Below are 21,081 nucleotides of genomic sequence, written 5' to 3'. Positions count from 1 at the left end.
ATACTATAAAGGAGGAATAGGGAGAACGTGGAGGAGCCTTTTGTGGGGAGGGAGGTGGGATAGTGATGCAGAGAGAAAGGGAATGGGAAGGTACAGCTAACAATGAGGATGCTCAAAAGCCCCATGTGGTATAATAATGGCACACACCCCCTGCATATAGGGCTCGGGGAACATTGCAAAATAATGGGGTGAAGACTGTAAGAGCCAGAGGTCCAAAGCAGCTGCTGAAAGACAAGTTTCTTCTAAATTGAAGTAGCAAGAGAACACACGTGGACGGAGGGAGTTGATCTGGGAGGAATTGGGAGAGGAGATATGTTCTACAAAATTCTCTAGGAAATAATAAAAATACGATGCGTAGATGTGAAGTCTACTAAGTAACGAAAGTAATTTTGTGGCTGTGCGATTAGGAGTTTATGCATGTATGTGTGAGTGTGTGGAGGGAGGGTTGTGTACAGGTATATTTGTGTGTGGCAGCCAGAGGTCCACTTCAGGTGTCTTTCTCAGTTATTCCCAACCTCAAGACAAGAGAACGAGACAGGTTCTGTCACTAAATCTACAGCTCAAGTAGGTCACCAGGAATTTCAGAGGCGCTCTTGTCCCCTCTTTCTTAGGGTTGGAAAATCCAATTCCTAGTCCCCCCAAAAGGAAAATATATACAAATTGCATTTTAATTTTATGGCTGTAGGAGGTTGGAGCACCAGGCCTTACAAATGCAAAGGCTAAGGAATGATTACAGAGAGTCAAATGGTTTATCTTCGACTGGGTCACCCAGCTGCTGAATAAGTGTCACAGCCTGAGCTGGAATCTAGACTCACCTCATCTCCGACTCAGCATTCAAACACTACACTAAGAATTTCTTAGATCTGAGGTTTGCAGGAAACTAGAAATGACAGCCAATGGACTCATCTTCGATATCTGAGATCACTAAACTAATTTTCATAGTGACAAAATATTAGGAGCAATTTAGGGGCAATTCTGCTTTTCAAAAAGGTCAGAGGATGGTGTGGCCAAAAGGAGTTGAAACGACAGGAGGTCTTCTATGAGTCTCCTTTTGTTTTGTTTCTGAAACAGTGTCTCTATTGTATCACACAGTCTGTCCTTAAACTCTCTCCATAGACCAGGCTGGCTTAGAACTCACAGAGATTCGCCTGCCTCTGCCTCCCAAGTGTTGGGATTAAAGGTATGGGCAGCTATGCTCAGCTTCTATAAGTCTCTTTAATTAGATGGAGACTTTCACCAAAATGTTAACAGTGATTACTTTCATGGGATGAAATTGGGATGCTCTGAGAGATATTTTTTTACTCAGTGTCTTTTCTGTATTTTCCAAGTTCCAAGCACTGGGTGCTCATCACGTTTCCAAACCAGTAAAAGATGAAAATGTGTTTAAAAAAATACAAAAAGTGCCTCTCACTCCTATTATTTCAGACTTAGATCAACACCCAAGTTGTTGAGTGAGAAATTCACCTGGTGAGTGGGTCCTTCAAAGAATCCAGAGATTGCTATGAAGACATTACTTGTTAATTTTCTCATAATATTTCCATTATCTCTAAAGATAGTTCCTATTTCTGAGACTCTCCAAGGTTGTGGGTTCAGCGAGAAATGGAACTAACTGATTTGTCGCTGAAAATTCACCCAGTGGCTTCCTTAGCCGGAAAGAATCCCGATGTGCCACCGAGCAGCTATACCTTGCTGCAAAGCTAACTACAGTGATAAATGAGCTTCAGCACCTGACAAAACCAGAAGACCACGGTTTCTCCAGAAGGTTCTATGAGTCTTGCTTTCATAGAACACAGAGGCTCCACTAATTCAGTTATTTACATTGCTGATCCAGCAGGAAGGACCAGTGTTTCAGCTGACACAGTGAAAAATAATTTGACATTCTTGGTGTCACTCATCACTGCTGTCCAGGAAAACAGTGAAATTCTGCCTGGCACTCCTGTCCTCAGAGCCATGTCTATGTCTGTCTGCAGGGAACTAAGAGGCAGACGTCTCTCAATCCTTAGGTGTTCATTGATATTGGGTAAGGCACAGCTTGATCCACCAGCTTGATCCAGTTTTTCAGTAAAACATACAGCTGGATTGAAGATAAAGTTACATGTCAAACTGCTTCTTCCAAGCTCGTCAGGGACCGGGACATGGAATGCCCATCCCCCCAAAGTCCCAGAACCAAGTGCAAAGTCCCTGTTCTTTACCTCTAAAAGAGTTGCCTAGAATGGTGTGAATTCTTCAATAACTTGTCTTGTTCCTTTAAATGAATGCTTTATTTTTAAATCAGTGGTAGAATGTAACATGTAAGAGAGCTAGTCCTGAGACCGTGTTAAGTACCTTCCAGGGGAATTCACTGTCATGGTGTCTGTGCAAAATATAAAGCTACATAGCACCTACATATAAAATCTAATTCTGGTAAGCGTTGGCTTCCAAAGGAAGCATTTATGGAGTACATGTGTAGATTCCCGGACTGTGGGTGTTTTAGAACACCAGCAGGTTATGGGCAAAAGGAAGCCATCAGTTCTCTCCTCATTCCAGCAACTTCCATTCACTTTCCTCATGGTCCACAGGGTGCAGTGGCTTATATGTGTGTGGGCGTCTTTCATGGGGATTGATAACAGCGTGATACAGTGCTGGTGGAGCAGAACTGTATGTGTACCAATAGCTTTACAAACCACCATACCTCTTTCCCATACCAAACCTACTTCTACTAATACATGTAAACTAAAAAGGTCAGAGAGATGGCTCAGTGGTTATGGGCACTCACTGATATTCCAAAGGTCCAGAGTTCAATTCCCAGCACTCACATTCCATCTCACAACCACCTGATGTCATCTTCTGGGGTGAAAATGTACCCGTGTCTGGTGTGCAGACAAAAGTACTAGTATACATAAAGTACACAAATATGTAAGTCTTTTTTTTTTAAGTACAACATAAGCATCACTTACATAGTCAAGAAAGAAAAAAATGCTTTCAACAGTCTAAAAAATGAAATTCATTGACTACATCATCAATTATATGCCACTGGAAAAATGTAGACATGTATAATATGATTAAGGTAGATTAAGTTCTACTTTCATGTGATGGCACTTCAGTGATGGGCCACATTTTATGCAGTTGTCCCATGGAACTACTGTGGAGCTAAACATTTCTTATCCCTCAGTGGCGCCACTAACATCTACCCCAGTGTTAGGGTGCAATGTATTACTGTGATGCTTGTGCTGGGAGTGCTTGGATCAGACCTGAGCACAGCCCTCTGTAGAAAAGTGCAACACATATAATTACATATACTATATTATATTCACTCAGGACAGTGAACACAGGATCTATTTTTAGTTTAAGGTTCATTAGATTCTTATTTTTATTGTTGGTTTAGGATGTATTCCAAGCATTGTATTAGGAAAAATGTTAGTCACACCCTATGTTATTCTCTGGCAGAGACTGAGAGTTCTCGTTATTACCATCCCTTAAGCCCATCAACACCCCCCTCCCCAGGAAATGGGTCTGTAAATAGCTTTAAAGACTAGCGGCACTTTGAAATGTGCACATAACACTGAAATGACTTAAGAACCTATTTCACAGATGCACCCCTGGCTCTAAGTAACATGATGATCTGTGAAACTACTCATCTACAATATAGAAGGAAAAGATAATTTTATCTAACACCTATTGTTAGTTTCAATTGCCATTATTGAAATTGGCATTATTGAACTAGACTGCATTGGTCAATTAACTGATAATTAACCAAGCAATTAACTAATTAATTAATTGTACAAGGTAAGCAGATTACAATGTTCACTTCATGGACAGGGGAACTGAGCACAAAACAGTTAACAACTTATCTAAAGTTGTGCAGCTAAGAAGTGGAAGGAGGAAGCTTTGAACTTGGGACTGAAGTCCTTAGCTCTTTCATGACGCAACAATATGATGCTTCAAGACATCAACAGAATTGGTAACCTTCAGGCTAGTTTTAAATTCTTCTTATAAATTTTATGTTTTTTACTGTAGTTAATTAAAGTTTTGTTATCTCAGAATTATATTTTTTAAAAAGCCATCATTTTCCCGTTATATCTGCCCATTTCATCAAATAATACGGCCTTTGAGGTAGAAGCAATGTTCAGAGATGAGAGAAGCACAAGGCCCAAGTAGCCATTGCTGTCCCCAAAGGCAGAGACAGGAAAACTAAAAGGAGCACACAGCTCAAACCAAGGCCCAAACCACGAAGGGCAGACATTAGACCTGAATGTTTGTTTCTAGAGCGCCTGTGCTACCAGGGTATCCCATGGCCTTGGGTAAATATGTTCATATGGTTGTGGGTCACAAGTCACATGGTAACTCTTTCAAGTTGACTTTTTACACTCCATGTACCTTTCCACAGTGAGTATTGCACATCGTTGATGGTTCTTCCTTTCTGGGGTTCTTGGTGAAGCTCTACCCTCTAGTTCTACTGGGCCTTGCTCTAGCAGGGACACTGAGCAGTAGCTTAGGCAATAGTAAGCTTCTGCTTGGCCTCTCAGACTTTTCTTTGATGTCTTGGTGGAAGCTGCTATGACCTCACACCTCTTGTATTCAGCACACCTGAAAAACCATGACAATGCATCTGCACCAGGATCTGCCACTGGCACAGATTTATTTGAACCATCGCTGTAGTGCCCACAGACGACACAATAAATAAAAAACAAGGGATACAATCACAAAGTTTCCCAGGGTATCAAGTCATGTACAGTACCCAAGAGTTAAGCCTTTGACAAAAAATTGCCTTTGTAGTTGGATTTCTGAGTTTCTCTCAGAACCTCTTTGCATGATCTGGCGAATGAACGCAGTCACAACTAAGGCTTGCACAGATCTTCCATGATCAGTAGGCTGTATTCACATCAGTCCTGTGCCCTTCACTCTTTCTCTAGCCATTTCCAGATAGTTCTATTTCACTTGAGTTTGTTTCTGAGTCTCACTATTAACTATAATGATACTCAGTACAGAAACAGGTTTTTGTCACTATACAAACACGGCAGGAAGGGGTTGGAGCGAGGGCTCAGCAATTTAGAGCAAGCACTGCTTTTGCAGAAGACCCTGGTTTGATCCCCAGCACTTGTGTCAAGCAGCCCATAACTGCATGACTCCAGAATCATGGGATCTTATATCCTCCTCTGGACTCTATTGGCACTATGTTCATATACATAAACACACACACACACACACACACACACATTCACACACATATACACATACACACAGTAAGACATGTATAATTAAAAATAAAAGTAAAAATTTTAAAATTAGATGGTCTTAATGTTTAGTACATCTCCACCAATTAATCTGGCCAGTCACTTTTTCTCTTTGGCCTTCCATGCAGTCTTAGGGCCTCAGCATAATGCAGTGAAGATCTTCCAGTAGTATAGCAAGGCTAGCCTTTTTTCTTATATACTCCTGATAACTAACTGTCTAACTTACTAGCCTCCCTAAAACAGCACATAATGCTCCCTTACTTGACTTTCCTAATTCTCCCATGCTCTGCTCCTGACCCTGGGAGTCATTCCCATACTTGGAGTAACTACTTGCTAACAGCCTCACTTGTTGGTACCAAGTTTCTGTCAGTTCATTTTCTGTGACTAACACCATATAGCATGGACTGGGTAAACTATAAAGATAAAAGTTCTGTCATGCCTCCAAGTTCTGGTCCAAGGGTTAGAGGTCATATATGATGATGCTTCTCATGCTGTCAGGACCCAAAGTAGGACATGGCATTATACTGCAAGAGATATAAAGTGTGCACCTCTGTGTACACTCTGAGTCCTGTCTTGCCTTTTTATAAAGCTACCGGCATTTAATTATAGAGCGTCATCCTGATAGCTTTATCTAGTACCAGGCACCTTTCAAAAGCCCCATCTGTGCCCACCACCGTCAAATTGGCTTTCCCCCATCTTATTACCTCCTGATGGAATGAAATTTTAGCATGTCCTATTGAAAACCAGAACTCTGTTTTCATCTCCGAAGGCTATGGAAACTTAGATCTGCATAACCATTATCCTTCTTCATCGACGTGATTAGATTTGGAATTGTCACAGAATCAGAACTCTCAGTTTGTCTTTGAGGATATTTCCAAAAATGTTTAAGTGAAGATGGAAGACTTGCACTGGGTCTGTGTAGCAACCTCCCACAGGCTGAGGGTCTGTGGACCGAATTTGAAGGGAAAAGCAAACTGAGCGACAACATTCATCCATCAGTGCTTCCTAACTGGTGGCAACAGTGTGACCTGCTTCCTCTTGCTACTGCTGTCATGGCTTTCCTGTCACAATGTCACCCTTAGACTGGGAACTACAGTAAACCTTAACTTCCTTTGGCCAGGCATTTGTCACAACAATGAGGAAAGTCACCCATACAGTTAGTTGGCTTTCTCAGTTCTCAGAAGCTCTGAGACCTTTGAAAGAATGCACAGGATCTGAGCCACCAACTCCGATATATGCATTGTCTCCTCACAAGAGTGTGTTCATTGTGTGTGCGGTCCCTTCACTGTGAATGGCAGGGATGAGAACCTGCCTTGGATGCGCTATTGGGAATTTATTCTATAATGCTAGTCACTGTTATTTCTTCTGCTAAAACGGATTCTTTTATAAGGACACAAAGGAAGGTGTTTGTGTTTGGAAGCTGTGGAGGAAAGACACTAGTGTTCACCTGTGTCTACACGTAAGGAGAAGGACAAGGTCCTGCACTCTGTAGGGACATTCTTCCAGTAGATATGATAGTTCTGAGGCCTTGGGATCACTGAGTACTGGTCTGCCCATTAGAGTTATGGAAGTAGCTTACCTAAGTTCTCTACCTGTCAAGTAAATAACAGAGTCCATTCTCCAAATTCTAGATCTTTCTGAAGACAGAGATCAGGTCACAAGACATTGGCAGGAAAACCATTATCACCCAAGAGGCTTAAGGTTGCATCAGAAGTTGTGACAATAGAAAGACTCCAGAAGTTGAGTGGAATTGGCAGCCTGCAGAATTCAGTCCCAGGGACCAATATCGAACCACTTGGCAACTGTTAAGTGTCATTCATCTCAAAATAATGACAATAAGCAGACTCTGTAGAAAGGACACTTGGCATCACAAAAAAAAAAAAAAAAGTCAAGAGAGACTAGAAGAGAATACTCTCTGACAATGCGACACTGGCATCCCTGACAAGGTGTCCATTTGTGATTTCCAAGGCCTGCTCTTGTCAGAAACCTTCAATGGCAGAGACTTAATGAATCCTTGATGTTGAAAGTCATACTGTTGTTAAATGTTCTTTTATCTAAATATAGACCCTCTCTGGATCATTGTTTCATTATCAACTTGAAAATCTAAACGCTCCCAAGCAGTTGTCTACCAATGCAAAGTACAAATAATCCAGAACGAGGGGCTTGGGGGCGGGACGGATACTCTCTGTGCTGGAAATGTGTTTTAATTCATCATGAAAGAAATGTTTCTGTAACGAGAATTCGGCCACGCATGGATGGAGCAAAGGCAAACAGGCTTTCATCAGCTTTGGCCTCATGTGCTTTTCGTGAGGTCACCATGAAAAACAAGACACGCATATTAACAAAAAACAGAGCTAGGTAGCCGAAGAGAGCTGCCACGCTCTTGGAATGGAGGTGTAACATGCATGGTCTGCCTCAACCTTGCCTTGTCTCCCTCAATAAGCACCAACATCATACAGTTAGAGATTGTGTCATTTGGTTTCTAGAATTTCGTTTGCTCCCTTGGGTTTTCAGTTGTCTCTGTGCTTCAGCTCTTTAAGAAAGCTTTTCAGCTTCCTTATCCTGACCCCTGAAAGATGGATATCATTGGCTGTTGAGCTTCGGATGAAGAGGTAATCATGGGTGTCAAGTTTCAACAGCAGAAGACCTTCCAGGAACAACCAGAAAGCCTGCTGGGCTTGCTGTACTGAGACTTCTGCATAGCTACAGTTAGCCTGTGGGTCAGAGTCAGAAGACAGAGGGTCAGGAGTAAGACAGCACAGAGAGCTAGAACTAGGAACCAGAGAAACCTGAGCTCTACTGGATACGTTAGCAGAGACAGAAGTGAGGGAGGCTCTCTAGGATACAATATACAGAATTGTAGGTGTGTGTGTGTGTGTGTGTGTGTGTACGTGTAAGAAGAGATGATTCTAAAAATGAGAGACAGCATTATCGAGTTGTCTTGAAAGTTAAACTGCACATTCCTGAGACATGATAAATGAATACCCTCAAAGCTTCAATACATGAATTTCATGAGGCTTGGGGAACACTCAGTGACAAAGGCAAATTCTGCCTGGGAGTGGATTTGGAAGGGGCATGAGGCTAAGAAGATAATAAAGGAGTAGCTGACGAGCAGTGATCCTTCACTCTTGCCAATGTGGTCTGTCAACACAAGGTCAAACGCACATGATCAAGGTCTTTCTAACACATGAACAAGCAGCATAATTAATGAAGTCTCCAGGTAGCTACTACAGGCCCTGTTACTATCAGCCTTGAGCGTCTCTACTTCTTGGGAGGCCTGTGTGGGGGACTTTAAACTAAAACACGGTGTTATGCAAAGCTGATATCTACTCAACTGAAGCCAGGCTCTCATCTTTGACAAGGACAGCTTTCATTGCCTGAGGCTACCCCTGCTCCATGATCTGCTGATGTCAATTGAAACCAAGGTGCTGAGAAAGTCCTCAGGGAAGGCAGGTACTTCAGAGTAGGAAGGAGAGGCTAGCAAGATGAAACATTTCCAGCCTGTCCCCCTAGCAACGCCCAGCAAAACTTCTATTAAAGAGTGATGAAGTAATGTCTGTTGACAGTATGTGGCCCCAAGACCATGTAAAACCCAAAATGAACAATGAACCACTTTGGGAAATTGGAAAATACACATCTAAACAAAGAGTGATTCCAGTTAAAGAAAGAAAGAAACACACACACACACACACACATACACACACACACACACACACACACACACACACACACACACACGAACCAGAACATTCATATGTTTTGTATACAGATCCTAGTGAGACTGCAAAAATAAACAATTACTGAAGAAACGAGTGAATTTTTTTGAGTAAAAAATATTAAAATCAACCGGCTCTTGAAATGCTAGATCATCATGTACTGCTAAGAAGCCAAACAGTCAAGAGAAGGAGGATTCACTAGGGAGCTGGTTTCCAGGAAGTAGGCGTGTCTCAATGATCTCGAAGAAAAGCTGAGGTCACACTGGAGAGGAGGAAGAGCTAGCCAGGTCTGGCACAGGCTCCTCCACATACTCCTGTGGCTGCAATGCCCACCCTCCCCTCACTTCCGCTCCTCCTCAGACCAAGCACATCTGTTGCCTTCCTCCTAGGCCTCCTCTTGGATTTCCTCCAGCTGCTTCTCAGAAAGCCTTGAAGCTGTCGCTGATGTTTTATTCTTTTTTTTTTTTTTTTTTTTTTTTTTTTTTTTACCAAGGCCTGTCTGGATTAACCAAGACCACTTCTCCCTTTTGAGGTGGACTCTGTGGTTGTCCCCTAGATGATCTTGAGCTTTGGTAAGCAAATAAATCATTCCCACTCACACAGAGATTATGTTAAATGCCTTCTAAACAGTTGTGAAGAGATGGTCTGTGGAAATTCTGGCCTTTGGAGATCCCCTTGTGGCTTCTAGAAAGACATTCTGAGCAGGCCCTCAAAGAAACCCTTCATTTCTCCTGATTCTACCTCAAAACCAAGGACATTCTGAGCAAATTTCTCAGAACTTCAGAGACTTAGACTGAAATGTGAGCTTCCTTCCAAGTCCTAGGCTTAGCTAGGAAAGTCTAGGAACTTCTAACCAGGTTCCCTGAATCCCAGCCTGTGTGGCTTTGTCTCAGGATAAGTCAGGAGTTGTCCCATCTCAAAAGCAGTGAGTTGGTTAAGGGTTTAGAAACAACTGAAATTTCTTCAGTTTTGTGTGTGTGTGTGTGTGTGTGTCTGTGTGTGTCTGTGTGTGTCTGTGTCTGTGTGTGTGCTGGGACAGATTTCTTTTTATTTTACTTTTATTTCTCTTTACTTCCTAGTACTGGTCCATTGTGTCTCATACTTTCCCTCTGCTTTTCCACGAACAATAGGAACAATAGCAGACACTAGGAACTGTGCGTGGCACAGACTTGTCTTTCAGAGCACAGCTCACTTTTGTGGCGAGAAGAGTGGTTTTGTCTGCTCAGGCTGGTCAGCTGCTTCTGTTTGCATTACAACTCTCCTGAGCCGGCAGTACTGTCCTTGATGGCACAGACAAGCTGCTACCCATCACCACAGCAAAACACAGCTATCAACTCTGCGGTATGCAGAGACTTTCACTTCCAAAGCTGTTTGGAAAGCCCGCCCCTTTAAGAGCAAGCAAATGCACAGAGCTTCGGAGACAGACAGAAGGGACACAGACAGTGGTGGGAGGGCCTATCTAATGTCACACAGATTGCACTGGGAACCCACTTCTGCCATGGGAAATTCAATGGGTTGTAAAAAATTCCCCCAAATCTAGAGTTGTGCTTTTAATTTTTTTGCATAATATTAAAAACTATATCTTTGCTATTGTAAGAACAGAAAAAACGAAACCTCAGGAAAAGCTATGCAGATATGTGGGGAACTGTTTTCAAATCTACAAGTATCCACTGTGCTCATTTTACAACTCTTTTTTCCTGTCTCGTTTATTCTTTTCTGATTAGAGTGGGAATAATAATTAATAATAATAATTATAATAATAATAACAGAAACAATAGTTTCCAACATTTGCTAAGCATGCTGTCCCTGAAGTTAACAGATTGCCCACATGCAGGCTGTCCACACTCGCCAGCCCTCCACTGAAGAAGGAGTGGGATCAGGACCTGGCGCTGTGTAAGCGAGTGGCTCTCCTCCCAGAACTGACATCCAATAAAGAGCCATTGTGGGATCTGGACCCTTCAACGCGCAGGACAAACGACTCAAATGAAGACGCACAATGCGTGTGAGTGGGATGAGAAACTTGAATGGAGTATAATCGCTTCCTGAGTGCCTATCGCCTCGTATTACTCCACCGCGGGACTTCACTCCCCAGTTCAGACCTTGCCTGGTGTAACTACCAATTTCCATTTCTCGGTTGATAAGGAAAGATGATTGCTGTGATAACTATTGAGGAATATGGCTATCTAGAGTCGTTGGGGAGCCGGAGTGGAAAATCGTCACTAGGAGGAGATGGAAAGGGTCTTGGGGTCGTGAGGAGGAGACAGGCCTTGTGGAAAGAGAACTGATACTCTGTGTGACCATGCTTGAGACATCCGACACCAAGCATGGTGGGGTGAGGAACTGAATCTGGCCAAGACTTGAGCAGATGTATGATTTCTACTTGAGGGTGACACTGAGATACAAGAAATTGGGGCTGCAGGACAAAAGTCCCCTGCTAAGTTCGTCTGCTGTGCAGCAGACAGGGGGTTTGAGCATAGCGTGCCTGTGGTTGCAGATCTAGATGGCTGGAGCTTAGAGGGGCCTGGAAGGGTAAGAGTGCTCACTGACGCTGAGCCACAATTCCTGTCAGCTAACAGGAATACCTAACAGCTAACCTCACTACAGAGGAGATGAGAGAGGAAGAGAGGGGAGGGGAGGGGAGGGGAGGGAGAGGAAGGGAGGGGAGGAAGGGGATAGAAGGGGAGGGGAGGAGAGGGGAGGGGAAGAGATGGGAGGAGAGGGGATGGTAGAGGAGAGGAGGGGCAGGAAGGGGATGAAAAGGGAGAGGAGGGGAGGGGAAGGGAAGGGAGGGGAGGGTAAGGGAAGGGATGGAAAAGGAGAGGAGGGAGGGTAGGGGAAGGGAGGGAAGGGAAAGGGAGAGGAGGGGAGGGGAAGGGAGGGGACGGGAGAGGAGGGGACGGAAGGGGAGGGAAAAGGAGGGGACGGGAGAGGAGGGGAGGGGAAGGAATGGAAGGGGAGGGAAAGGGAGGGGAGGGGAAGGGAGAAGAGGGGGAGGGAGAGGAGAGGAGGGGAAGAAAGGGGAGCAGAGGGGAGGGGAAGAGGAGAGGGGAGGGGAAGGGAAGAGGAGAGGGGAGGGGACAGGAAAAGGAGAGCGGAGGGGAGGGGAAGAGAGGAGAGGAAGAAAGAGAACACCTAAACAAAACTTCAGTGGCTCCTAGCCACTCAGTAGCCGAGGACCAAATGAACTGCACATCGGGAAGCCTTGTCCACTTCATTCTGTATTCCATCATTTGAGGACCACTTTGTTCATTTTTTCTACATCTTTGAGCTAAGTGCATCTTTAACCAATCAGCTTTGTCCAGAAGATAGAAGTTCTTTCTCCCATAACCCTCTTTAATATCTTGATGGCATATTTTTCTTATCAGTGCTAGGCATCAAACCCAAATGCTTGAACATGCTAATGGTGCACTCCCATGGCTGAGTCATGCACACAGAGCCTGTGTCATAACTTGCAAGAACCATTCCCTGGTCTAGGTCCATTTTCACATGTGCAATTATGTACAGATACACAAGCAAAGAAAAGCAGTCCCATATGTGTGAAAGGATGAAAATATATCAATAAAAGATCGGGAGCCAACTTCAATCATCATTTTTCATGCACCATACTTGATCAATATGGTTCTGGTATCTAATTAAGGGATGAAATGTTATTTGAAATATGTCATTTCATCTGATGTATAACATCAAACTTTCTATTCCATAAACTGGATCTAATTGAAAAAAATCACAAGTGAGTATTTCTCCCTACCACCCCGACATTAAATTCCCCCAGGTTGGCAACTCACCAGAATTAAGCAAAATGATAGATTTGAGGCACACAAACTCTTCGCCCTGCAGATTCATCATGCGGAACCTACTCGACGTAGCCAGCAACATGTCGAAGATCTCCACCATGCCTTCCACACATTTACCTTGATTCCTACAAAGACAGATGTTCAAAAAGAATTAAAGCACAGAAAACCTCTGCAAGATGTACAGGTCATATCCTAAAACTCCCCCAGGCTCAAACCTGTAGCAACTGTCGGCAGCTCGCTCTCTTGCATCAAGTGTGAACAGTCATTTCTATTTGAGAAAGCAAGGCAGAAAACAAAGATTTTAATCAACAAAGCCTTAACATGATGACAAGAGTTCTGCTGTTCAAGGGCCAAGTCTGCTGTGTTGAATGTGGAGATCTGTGGCTTACAGGTAATCAAAGATGCTTGAGGTTTGGATGCAACTATAGACAGGCTGCTATATCCTAGACATTGTATTTATTATAGGAATAGAGAAAGGTCCTGTGTTCTAAGATGCTCTCTATTAACATACAGGGTCTCCTCCTAACGTGTCTTGAGGACCAGAAAACCTCTGGCAGATATGGACTGTGTGGTTGGGCTGGGGTCACTCGTGCTACAGGGGATGGCAAGTGAGGGCTGTTCAACTTCATCCCAAGAAAGTCGGGGTTCAGTGAGGAAGTGAGAATGCGTGATTGGAGGAGAGACAGACCTGAACATGAAACACTGGACTTAAGGAGGAGACAAGGAATAAATTTGAAAGAGTTGGGAATTGTTGGCCAAGGACTAGCTCTGTGTCGCAAGGGTGAGACATGGTTTTATCTTGTACCATAGAGTTGGTATCCAAGAGTTTTCATTCATGCATTCACTAATGCACTTATTCATTCATTCATTCACTTTGCATTCTGATTTTAATCTCAGTATTAACAACTAGCAAATGAGCAAGGTCAAGGGGCTATCACGTGCACCTGTGTCTTTTCTATAGGATTAGTTCGGAAATGAAAAGAGATACTATATATGAAAGAAATTCACTCATTCTGAGGCATGATATATTTGGAGAACTGAAAATAGAGAAAAAGTTAAAGTCTTGCATGTGCAAACATTTATTAGGCCCTTTTAAATAAAGCATTTCAGACACAAGCATGAATGTGCTCGTGAGCACTGGGTTTTGCTTCTGTCCCAGAGTTCTCCTCTCTTGTCAACAGGGGAAAGAGCTTAACATGAGCAAAATGCCCAGCAATCATGTGTCCTCTGATGGGAACACATTCTGAGAAATGCATCGTCAATCAGGCAATTCTGTCCCTCTGAGAACCTCATGGAGTGCACTTCAACTAAAATACTTGTGACCTTACTCAATGACGCTATACTCTTGGGGCCCGTGTTATATGTTATACACATGGTCCACTGCTAATCAAAATACTGCTAGGTGGGATGTGACAGAAACCTCGTGGGCTGCATCTTTCCTTGATGACATTTAGTTTAGTTTTAAGTATCACACTGCTACAACAATTCAGTAATGAGCCTCCATGTTTGTCTCTCATGTCATATACAGGAAGCTATAAAACATACTTCTAGAATTAAAAATCTTATGCCAAAGGACATATATATTATTAATTTTGGTGAACTACTTATATGTAACATCCAAAAATTTTACCTATAAATAAAAAACATAGATAGAAAAATACTTTTTTTTTTAATCCGGAGGCCTAAGTGTAGGCATCTCACATGCTAAAAACACATTTTACTACTGAGCTACAATGGCAGCCCCATGTATATTAACATGAAAATTTTATCTGACCTTCTTTCTTTTATGCTTTGCCTACATTTTTCCTTAGGAGTACTGGGTCATATTCATATTGATTATTAAGAACTCTTTCAATATTATAGCAATTAGTTTGTGTTAGAGGTGTTTTTCATGGTTTGTCATATATTCCTTTTAATTTTGTTCTCGGCAATTTTTTCCTACAAAATACTTATTGCACATCTACTTCCCAGTTTTGGTTCTAGAACAGGATCTTTTGCTAGAGAGGATTGCTCTCCATTTGCTAGCATATGAAAATTCTCTTATGCTTACTTCTACAAAAGAAGTTCCGCACTTCTTTGTTTCAGTCTTTGATCTTCTGAAATACATTCGTTTTTCTGACAACTCCATTGAGATTTAACTACATACCAGACACTCATCCATTTAAGGAACAGAATTCATCAGATTTCCCTATGTTTGCAGAGTTGTGCCACCAGCCTTTGAGACTTACTGTGGTGTGACTGGTGAGACAGGATTGGGCTTACTATTTTTCTTGCAGCCAGCAAGTGATTATTAGTGTCACACACTAATCAAAATACCTTTATTCACACTGACCTGAAATATACAAGATACTTAGGATATATTTGTTCCTGTCCAGCAGGGTTAATGTGTTGCTTTTTCTCACGTTTCACGTTAGGGAATTTAGACCCAGACTGAAAAGGCAGACCATACATACATCTCTACCAACCAGAGAAAAGACCACCAACCACACCATTCCTCTTATCTTCCCTTCTTGTTCTACTATAACTCATCCCACAAGACTTCCCGAGGAACTATTTTGTATCACTAATTGGCCTAGATATCAGAATAAGTAGGACAAGAAAGGCACAAGGCACAAGTATTGTTAACATATCAAGAATGGAAACAAGGTGACAAGGAAAAAGATAAATGCAATGGATATATTCCCTTAGAAGGTATAGGGAGCCTCTACACAGAATAGCAAATGACCCAGATGCAGCCCAGATCAGTATTCAAGGAAGTGGATTAGTATCCTCAAACTAACTTTACTGGGTTTTTCTATGCAATGGACTGCCTGCACCCAGCAACAGCCTTTACATATCTGGCAGAGATGTATTGACAAATAGATGTATCTTCAAGAGAGTGGCTGGACATTGAATCTGAGTATCAGAAGTGCCGCATGCATTCGCTTTGGCTAGAAATCTGGATGATCAGGCATTCACTATGAGCAGAGAAGAACCTTTGAAAGGTACACTTCTGGATTCTGGGGGTGGGACTGGTAATCAAACAGAAGGCTCTCTTGGCCTTGGTTAGAGAGTGCAGACTACAGGTTGATTTTTCTTGTTCCCTGGTTGACTTTTTAAAAGTAGTACATCTTCTTTCTAGTGAAAAGAATAAACAAAGATGGGGGAAATGTTTGGAGGATGAAGCTTTAAAAATAACAACTCACAGCCAAAATAGAGAAATGTTCCTTTCTCAGTGTAATGTCTCTGTTTACTTAACAGACTGCACAGCGGCAGGGGAGGGAGCCTGTGTGTGGGAGGGAGCCTTGCTTACCTGCTGTGAGCAAAAGTTCAGCTCAGAAACTGAGAAAGGAAAGGCTGAACAGTTCTCCCTTCTCAAAAGTCTCCCACATTTTCCCATGAGGAGCTTTTCTTAACTCCTGCAGCCCCTTCTCCCTGGCTATCCTGTTAGTTCCAAGCAGAAATTATTACCTGAAGATACGTGGTACTTGTTCCTCAGTACATGGAAAAGGCTAGAAATGGTGCATTTCTCAGATGCTCAACTCAGTCCTCAAGTGTATGACTGTGTGTGTGTGTGTGTGTGTGTGCAATGTATATGGTATGTATGTGGTGTGTGCATGTGGGATGTATGTATGTATGTATGTATGTATGTATGTGGTGTGTGTTCATGTAGCATGTGTGGCATGTTTGCGAACATGTCACATGTGTGTAGCTTGCAGTGTGTGGTGTGTGTTCGTGTAGTGTGTGCAATGTGTGTGGTATGTATGTGGTGTGTTTGTGTTCATGTAGTATGTGTGGTACATATGTAATATGTGTGCACATGTCATATGCATGTGTGGTGTGTAGTGTGTGTAATGTGTGTTTGTGCAGTGTGTGGGGTTTGTATGTGATGTGTACGTGTGTACGTGTGTGTGTGTGTGTGTGTGTGTGTGTGTGTGTTGTGTACATGCTATGTGTATGTGGTGTGGTGTGGTTAGGGCATGTGGAAGAACACAATGACTATTGACCCCAGAGGCATAATCTCAACCTTCCAACTGTACAAATAAACATGCTTCATGTTTGGGAGTCTGAGTTTGAACTTTGAGAGCTTCTTGGGGAACAGTGAATGCCATGAAACTGAAATTATCCACAGCATGCTGTGGGAGGCTGGAAGAAGTCTATGCTGACACCTTCATAAGAATGAACTTACTTCCCCTTTCAAGGGGAGCAACTCAGTGTGAACACCAGAGCCAGCTACTTCTTGTGAACTAAGTAAAATGTATGCACTTCCATGTTCCCATTATATCGCAGCACATCACAGAATCCTGGCTGACTCCTGCTCACTGTATGATGGGGCGGTACCTAAGGGTCTTTCATGACTGCTAGTGCTTGGTGATCCAGAGAACAAGCTTTGTTCAGCCTGTGTGCCAGCACAGATCTGTGGGGACACTGAAGGCAGACACTTGTCACCTGCCTGACGTAAAGGAACCCCTCCTTCCCAGTTGCCTGGCATCTTTGTAAGTTGTTGTGAGAGCTTCTTTTCAAAGTCCTGCCAGAATGCTCTCCACTAGCATCAAGGGGAAAATCAGACTCAGGCAGTGAATTTCGTTTTCAAATGAACAGATGTACCGGACGTTCCAGAAATGGATGGTATAACTACAAAGCTGGAGTTGACATTACTGTAAGACAAGATCAGCCTAAATCCATGAACTGCTCCCAAGGCTGAGGCTGAGAAACACACAGGGCATGGAAAAAAACAAGTTCTTAAAGGAAACACAGTGTCAGTCACAGATCAGAGGAGTAGTTTAGCAGACAGAGCAGTCTATGACTCCCACTGTGAGGCGTGACAGGCTGCCAGGGCCAGCTCCTCCAGGTATCATATCAATGTGACTCTCGGCGCACCTCGGAATCCCCTTGTGGGGAGCCTTGTTCAACCACTTACTGTCTTCAAATGTGGTCCATTTGCCCTTCAGTCATGGGGGAAGGAGCAGGACTTGAGAAAGAATTTGCTCATAGCATGTTCTGGAAAGTTTTTCCTCTATAAAATTGAAAGTCTGTTTTTCAGAAACCTCGGGAGAAACAAAGAACTCCAATGACCCACGTTGCACGGTACACCTTAAGGGAAACCCATCCTACAGAATGAAAAGTTCTCTTTGTCTAAAAGGGAACTGGCAAATGGCATCTGAGAAGGCCCAGAAGGTCAACATGAGCCATTTCATAAGACAATAAATGAACATTTAACATTTAGTTGTCTTGAAAACAAAATGTACAACATGGTTGAAAGTTGGGATCACACATTAAGAAGCCATTTAAAATCAACAGGGGTGAGATTGAGTGTATTGAAAAAAAAATACCTGTATTTCCGATGCTACTTGATCTTTTAGGAAGCCCGGGATCTGAAATAGGCTGACTCAATGAATAGTCATACATTTGAGTGATTCGTATATGTATAATATGCAAGAAAGTCCTAACATTGGCATGTGATAAAATCTTGAAAGGTGCAAACTTTTGAAAGAGAGTACTTCAGATGATGGAATACAGCTGTCTGGGTTTGACTCTTGGTGAGTCTGCTTACTGACTGTATGGCTTTGAACCAGTTACTCTGTCCCTGAGTGAACTCAGAGGCAGAGTCACCCATATTGGACTGGAAATCCAATAAGAATATATAAGGCAAGGCAGAGTAAGGGATAAATTGGCACTTGAAGAACAGAACAGTACACAATGCCCCCTTTTACAATGACAAGTTACTAGGAAGCAGACAATGGAGCAAGAGAGAGTCCTGCTACTGCGATGCAAACTCACTGCTCTGGAGTAATGTGCAAGGCAGTCAGCATTCCAGGAGAAGGGGTCGGAATGGTGGCTGGCGGTGGGCCCTGTGCCACCATTAGGATGGATGTACACGGTGAGTGCAGATCGAATTGAAATGATGTTCAAGCAAGAGCTAAAGGGAAGGAAGGGAAGCCAAGCACAAGCAGGCTTCCCATTGTCAGTGCTGACCATTTCTGTCTTAAGGAAGTATAAGGAGAGGAGATTGAAAAGGACCTTGAGTATGAAAGGCCTAGTAGGACTGTTCAGCTCATAGACTATAGTCACCCTTACACACCCATGGGTCCTATACCTCCAGACTCCATCAACCCTCTACTGTATTGTCAGTCTGTGATGGAAACGTCTGTACTGAGCAGGAGTTTGGTCTCCTGTCATTTTCCCCCTTGACAATAGAGTACAGTTACCCCTTTACATAGATAGTATCTGCTTCTGCATCTCATGTACTCTGAAGATGGGACAGGACGGGTGAGGCTATGGATAGGTTACATAGAAATACCACACCGCTGTATACAAGGAACGTGAGCATCTATAGATCTGGGCTTTCTTCAGAGTTCCACGGAGACAGAGGGACAATTGTCCCTTGGTCTCATGGTGAAGGGTAACACAAAAACCAATCTTCCCATTCACACATATCATCTCAACACCATTAAGTGGGTCAGCCGTAACTTGTATAAAGGAAACCAAATGACTAAGGAGTAAATACAAATGTCAGACTTGAGACTGCAGAGATGACCCAGTCGGTAAAGTGTTAGCGGGATGTGGGGGTGGTGTACCTGTAATCTCAGTGCTGGGGGGGGAGGGGTGCAAGACTATCCCTGGGTCTCACTGCCAGCCAGCCTAGAATACTTGAAACATTCCAGGACTGTGTCAAAATAAGATAAACTCTCTCTGGGGACTGTTGCTTGTCTTTTTCCTGTGACCTTCACACACACACACACACACACACACACACACACATGACTTGAGGGAAAAAGCCCTTATACACTATTTATAGGAGTGAAAATTGGTACAGCATCCATGGAGGGCAATCTGAAGGTTCCCAAACAAAGGAAAACCAGAGTTACTACAGGACAAAACAGCCTCACCCCGAGGGGTTGTTTTGATATATGCCTATCAACCTGCACTCTCTGGTTCTTTTATTTATTATTTATTATTTATTTTAGTTTTATTATTTTATTTTTATTATTTTATTTTATTTATTATTTTATTTTATTTTATTTTATTTTATTTTATTTTATTTTATTTTATTTTTGGTTTGTCGAGACAAGGTTTCTCTGTATAGCCCCGGCTGTCCTGGAACTCACTCTGTAGACCAGGCTGGCCTTAAACTCAGAAATCAGCCTGCCTCTGCCTCCCAAGTGCTGGGACTAAAGGGATGTGCCACCACTGCCTTACTCACTGGTTATTTTAAACATCACTCACAATAGCCAAGAGCAATTAAGGTTCCCATTAACTAATGGACAATTAAAGACCATGTGGTATATAGGAATATATGCTCATAATGAAATACCACTCGGCCCTAAAAATAAAGAAATACTGTCAACAATGTAAATGTTGAAATTCACTTTCAACAATGTGAATGAACTTGAAGAATATCAGTTTAAATGAAACAAGGCAGGCACAGAAAGACACAAGTCACCAAATTCCACATGCATGTGGAATCCAAAATGGTCTAGTTCTTAGAAACAGAGAATAGAATGGGTTTTGCCCCAGGCTGGAAAAGGGGCACTTAGTCAAATGATTAAATGTTGAGTACTGAATAGAAAGAATACGAGAGCCACGTTGAATGGCGGGACACATACACAGGGAAACTGCCCAGAGAATTGATTTCAAGAGTCCTTACTTTCACAAGTGATAATTATGTGAGACAATGCTTATGCTAATTAGCTCATTCAGCTCCTCCACAGTGTACACACAGCTCCAAACTTTGTGTCCTACACTGTGGACGCATACAGATTTTATGCAAGTTAGTTAAAAATAAACAATAATAAAATAAAATTGGGAATCTAGGTAATTATTCTTTTTAAAAAAACATACTGTAGGTGCCTTTAACTTTCAGTGTGTAGAACTATCAAGAAGCTATCTGAATTCTGAGACAGCTGGCCTAGCCAACAAACAGAAGGCATGACGTGTAAAATGAAGCTTTAGATTATTGACCATCAAAGTCTTCAGTGTGCATTCACAGGGAGCTTCTGTGTGCAACAGATCCATCTTCTCGGTTCTGCTTCAGCTGTGACCAATGAGGACAGCAGAAAGAAAGAACCGACAATAGAGAATCATGAGAAAAAGAAACTCCAGACAGAAAGAAAATCAGGCAGGCTGAAAGGAAATCTGAAAGATTTCCCTGTGGATGAGAATAAAGGACCAAAGTGCTTTGCAGCTTCTCGGGATAGAAATCACCCCAAGTTTACCCATCAGAACCCACAGCTTCCATGGAAGGGTGAGAGGGAACCTGCCCAGGAGAGTCTACGGCTTCAGTGGGAGTAAGAGCTAGAGCCTGCCATTCTCCCATCTTCCTGGATAAACATTTCTGTAGCGGGAGTCTGGGCCTTGCTCCTCCATTGGCTGCTGGGG

At 42.8% G+C, this 21,081-nt stretch overlaps 1 protein-coding gene across 1 annotated transcript in view; it reads right to left on the bottom strand.

Annotated features, from left to right (window-relative positions):
- Esr1 (estrogen receptor 1) overlaps positions 1-21,081 on the bottom strand; it is a 347,754-nt gene that overhangs the window by 15,802 nt on the left and 310,871 nt on the right. Inside the window, exon 7 of the mRNA XM_052169737.1 lies at positions 12,715-12,848. Within this exon, the coding sequence (XP_052025697.1) occupies positions 12,715-12,848 (134 nt within the window). The remainder of the gene's footprint in view (positions 1-12,714; positions 12,849-21,081) is intronic.

The sequence above is a fragment of the Apodemus sylvaticus genome, chromosome 23 (assembly GCF_947179515.1).
Source record: "Apodemus sylvaticus chromosome 23, mApoSyl1.1, whole genome shotgun sequence".
Taxonomy (NCBI): domain Eukaryota; kingdom Metazoa; phylum Chordata; class Mammalia; order Rodentia; family Muridae; genus Apodemus; species Apodemus sylvaticus.
This window is presented reverse-complemented; position numbering and strand designations above follow the sequence as displayed.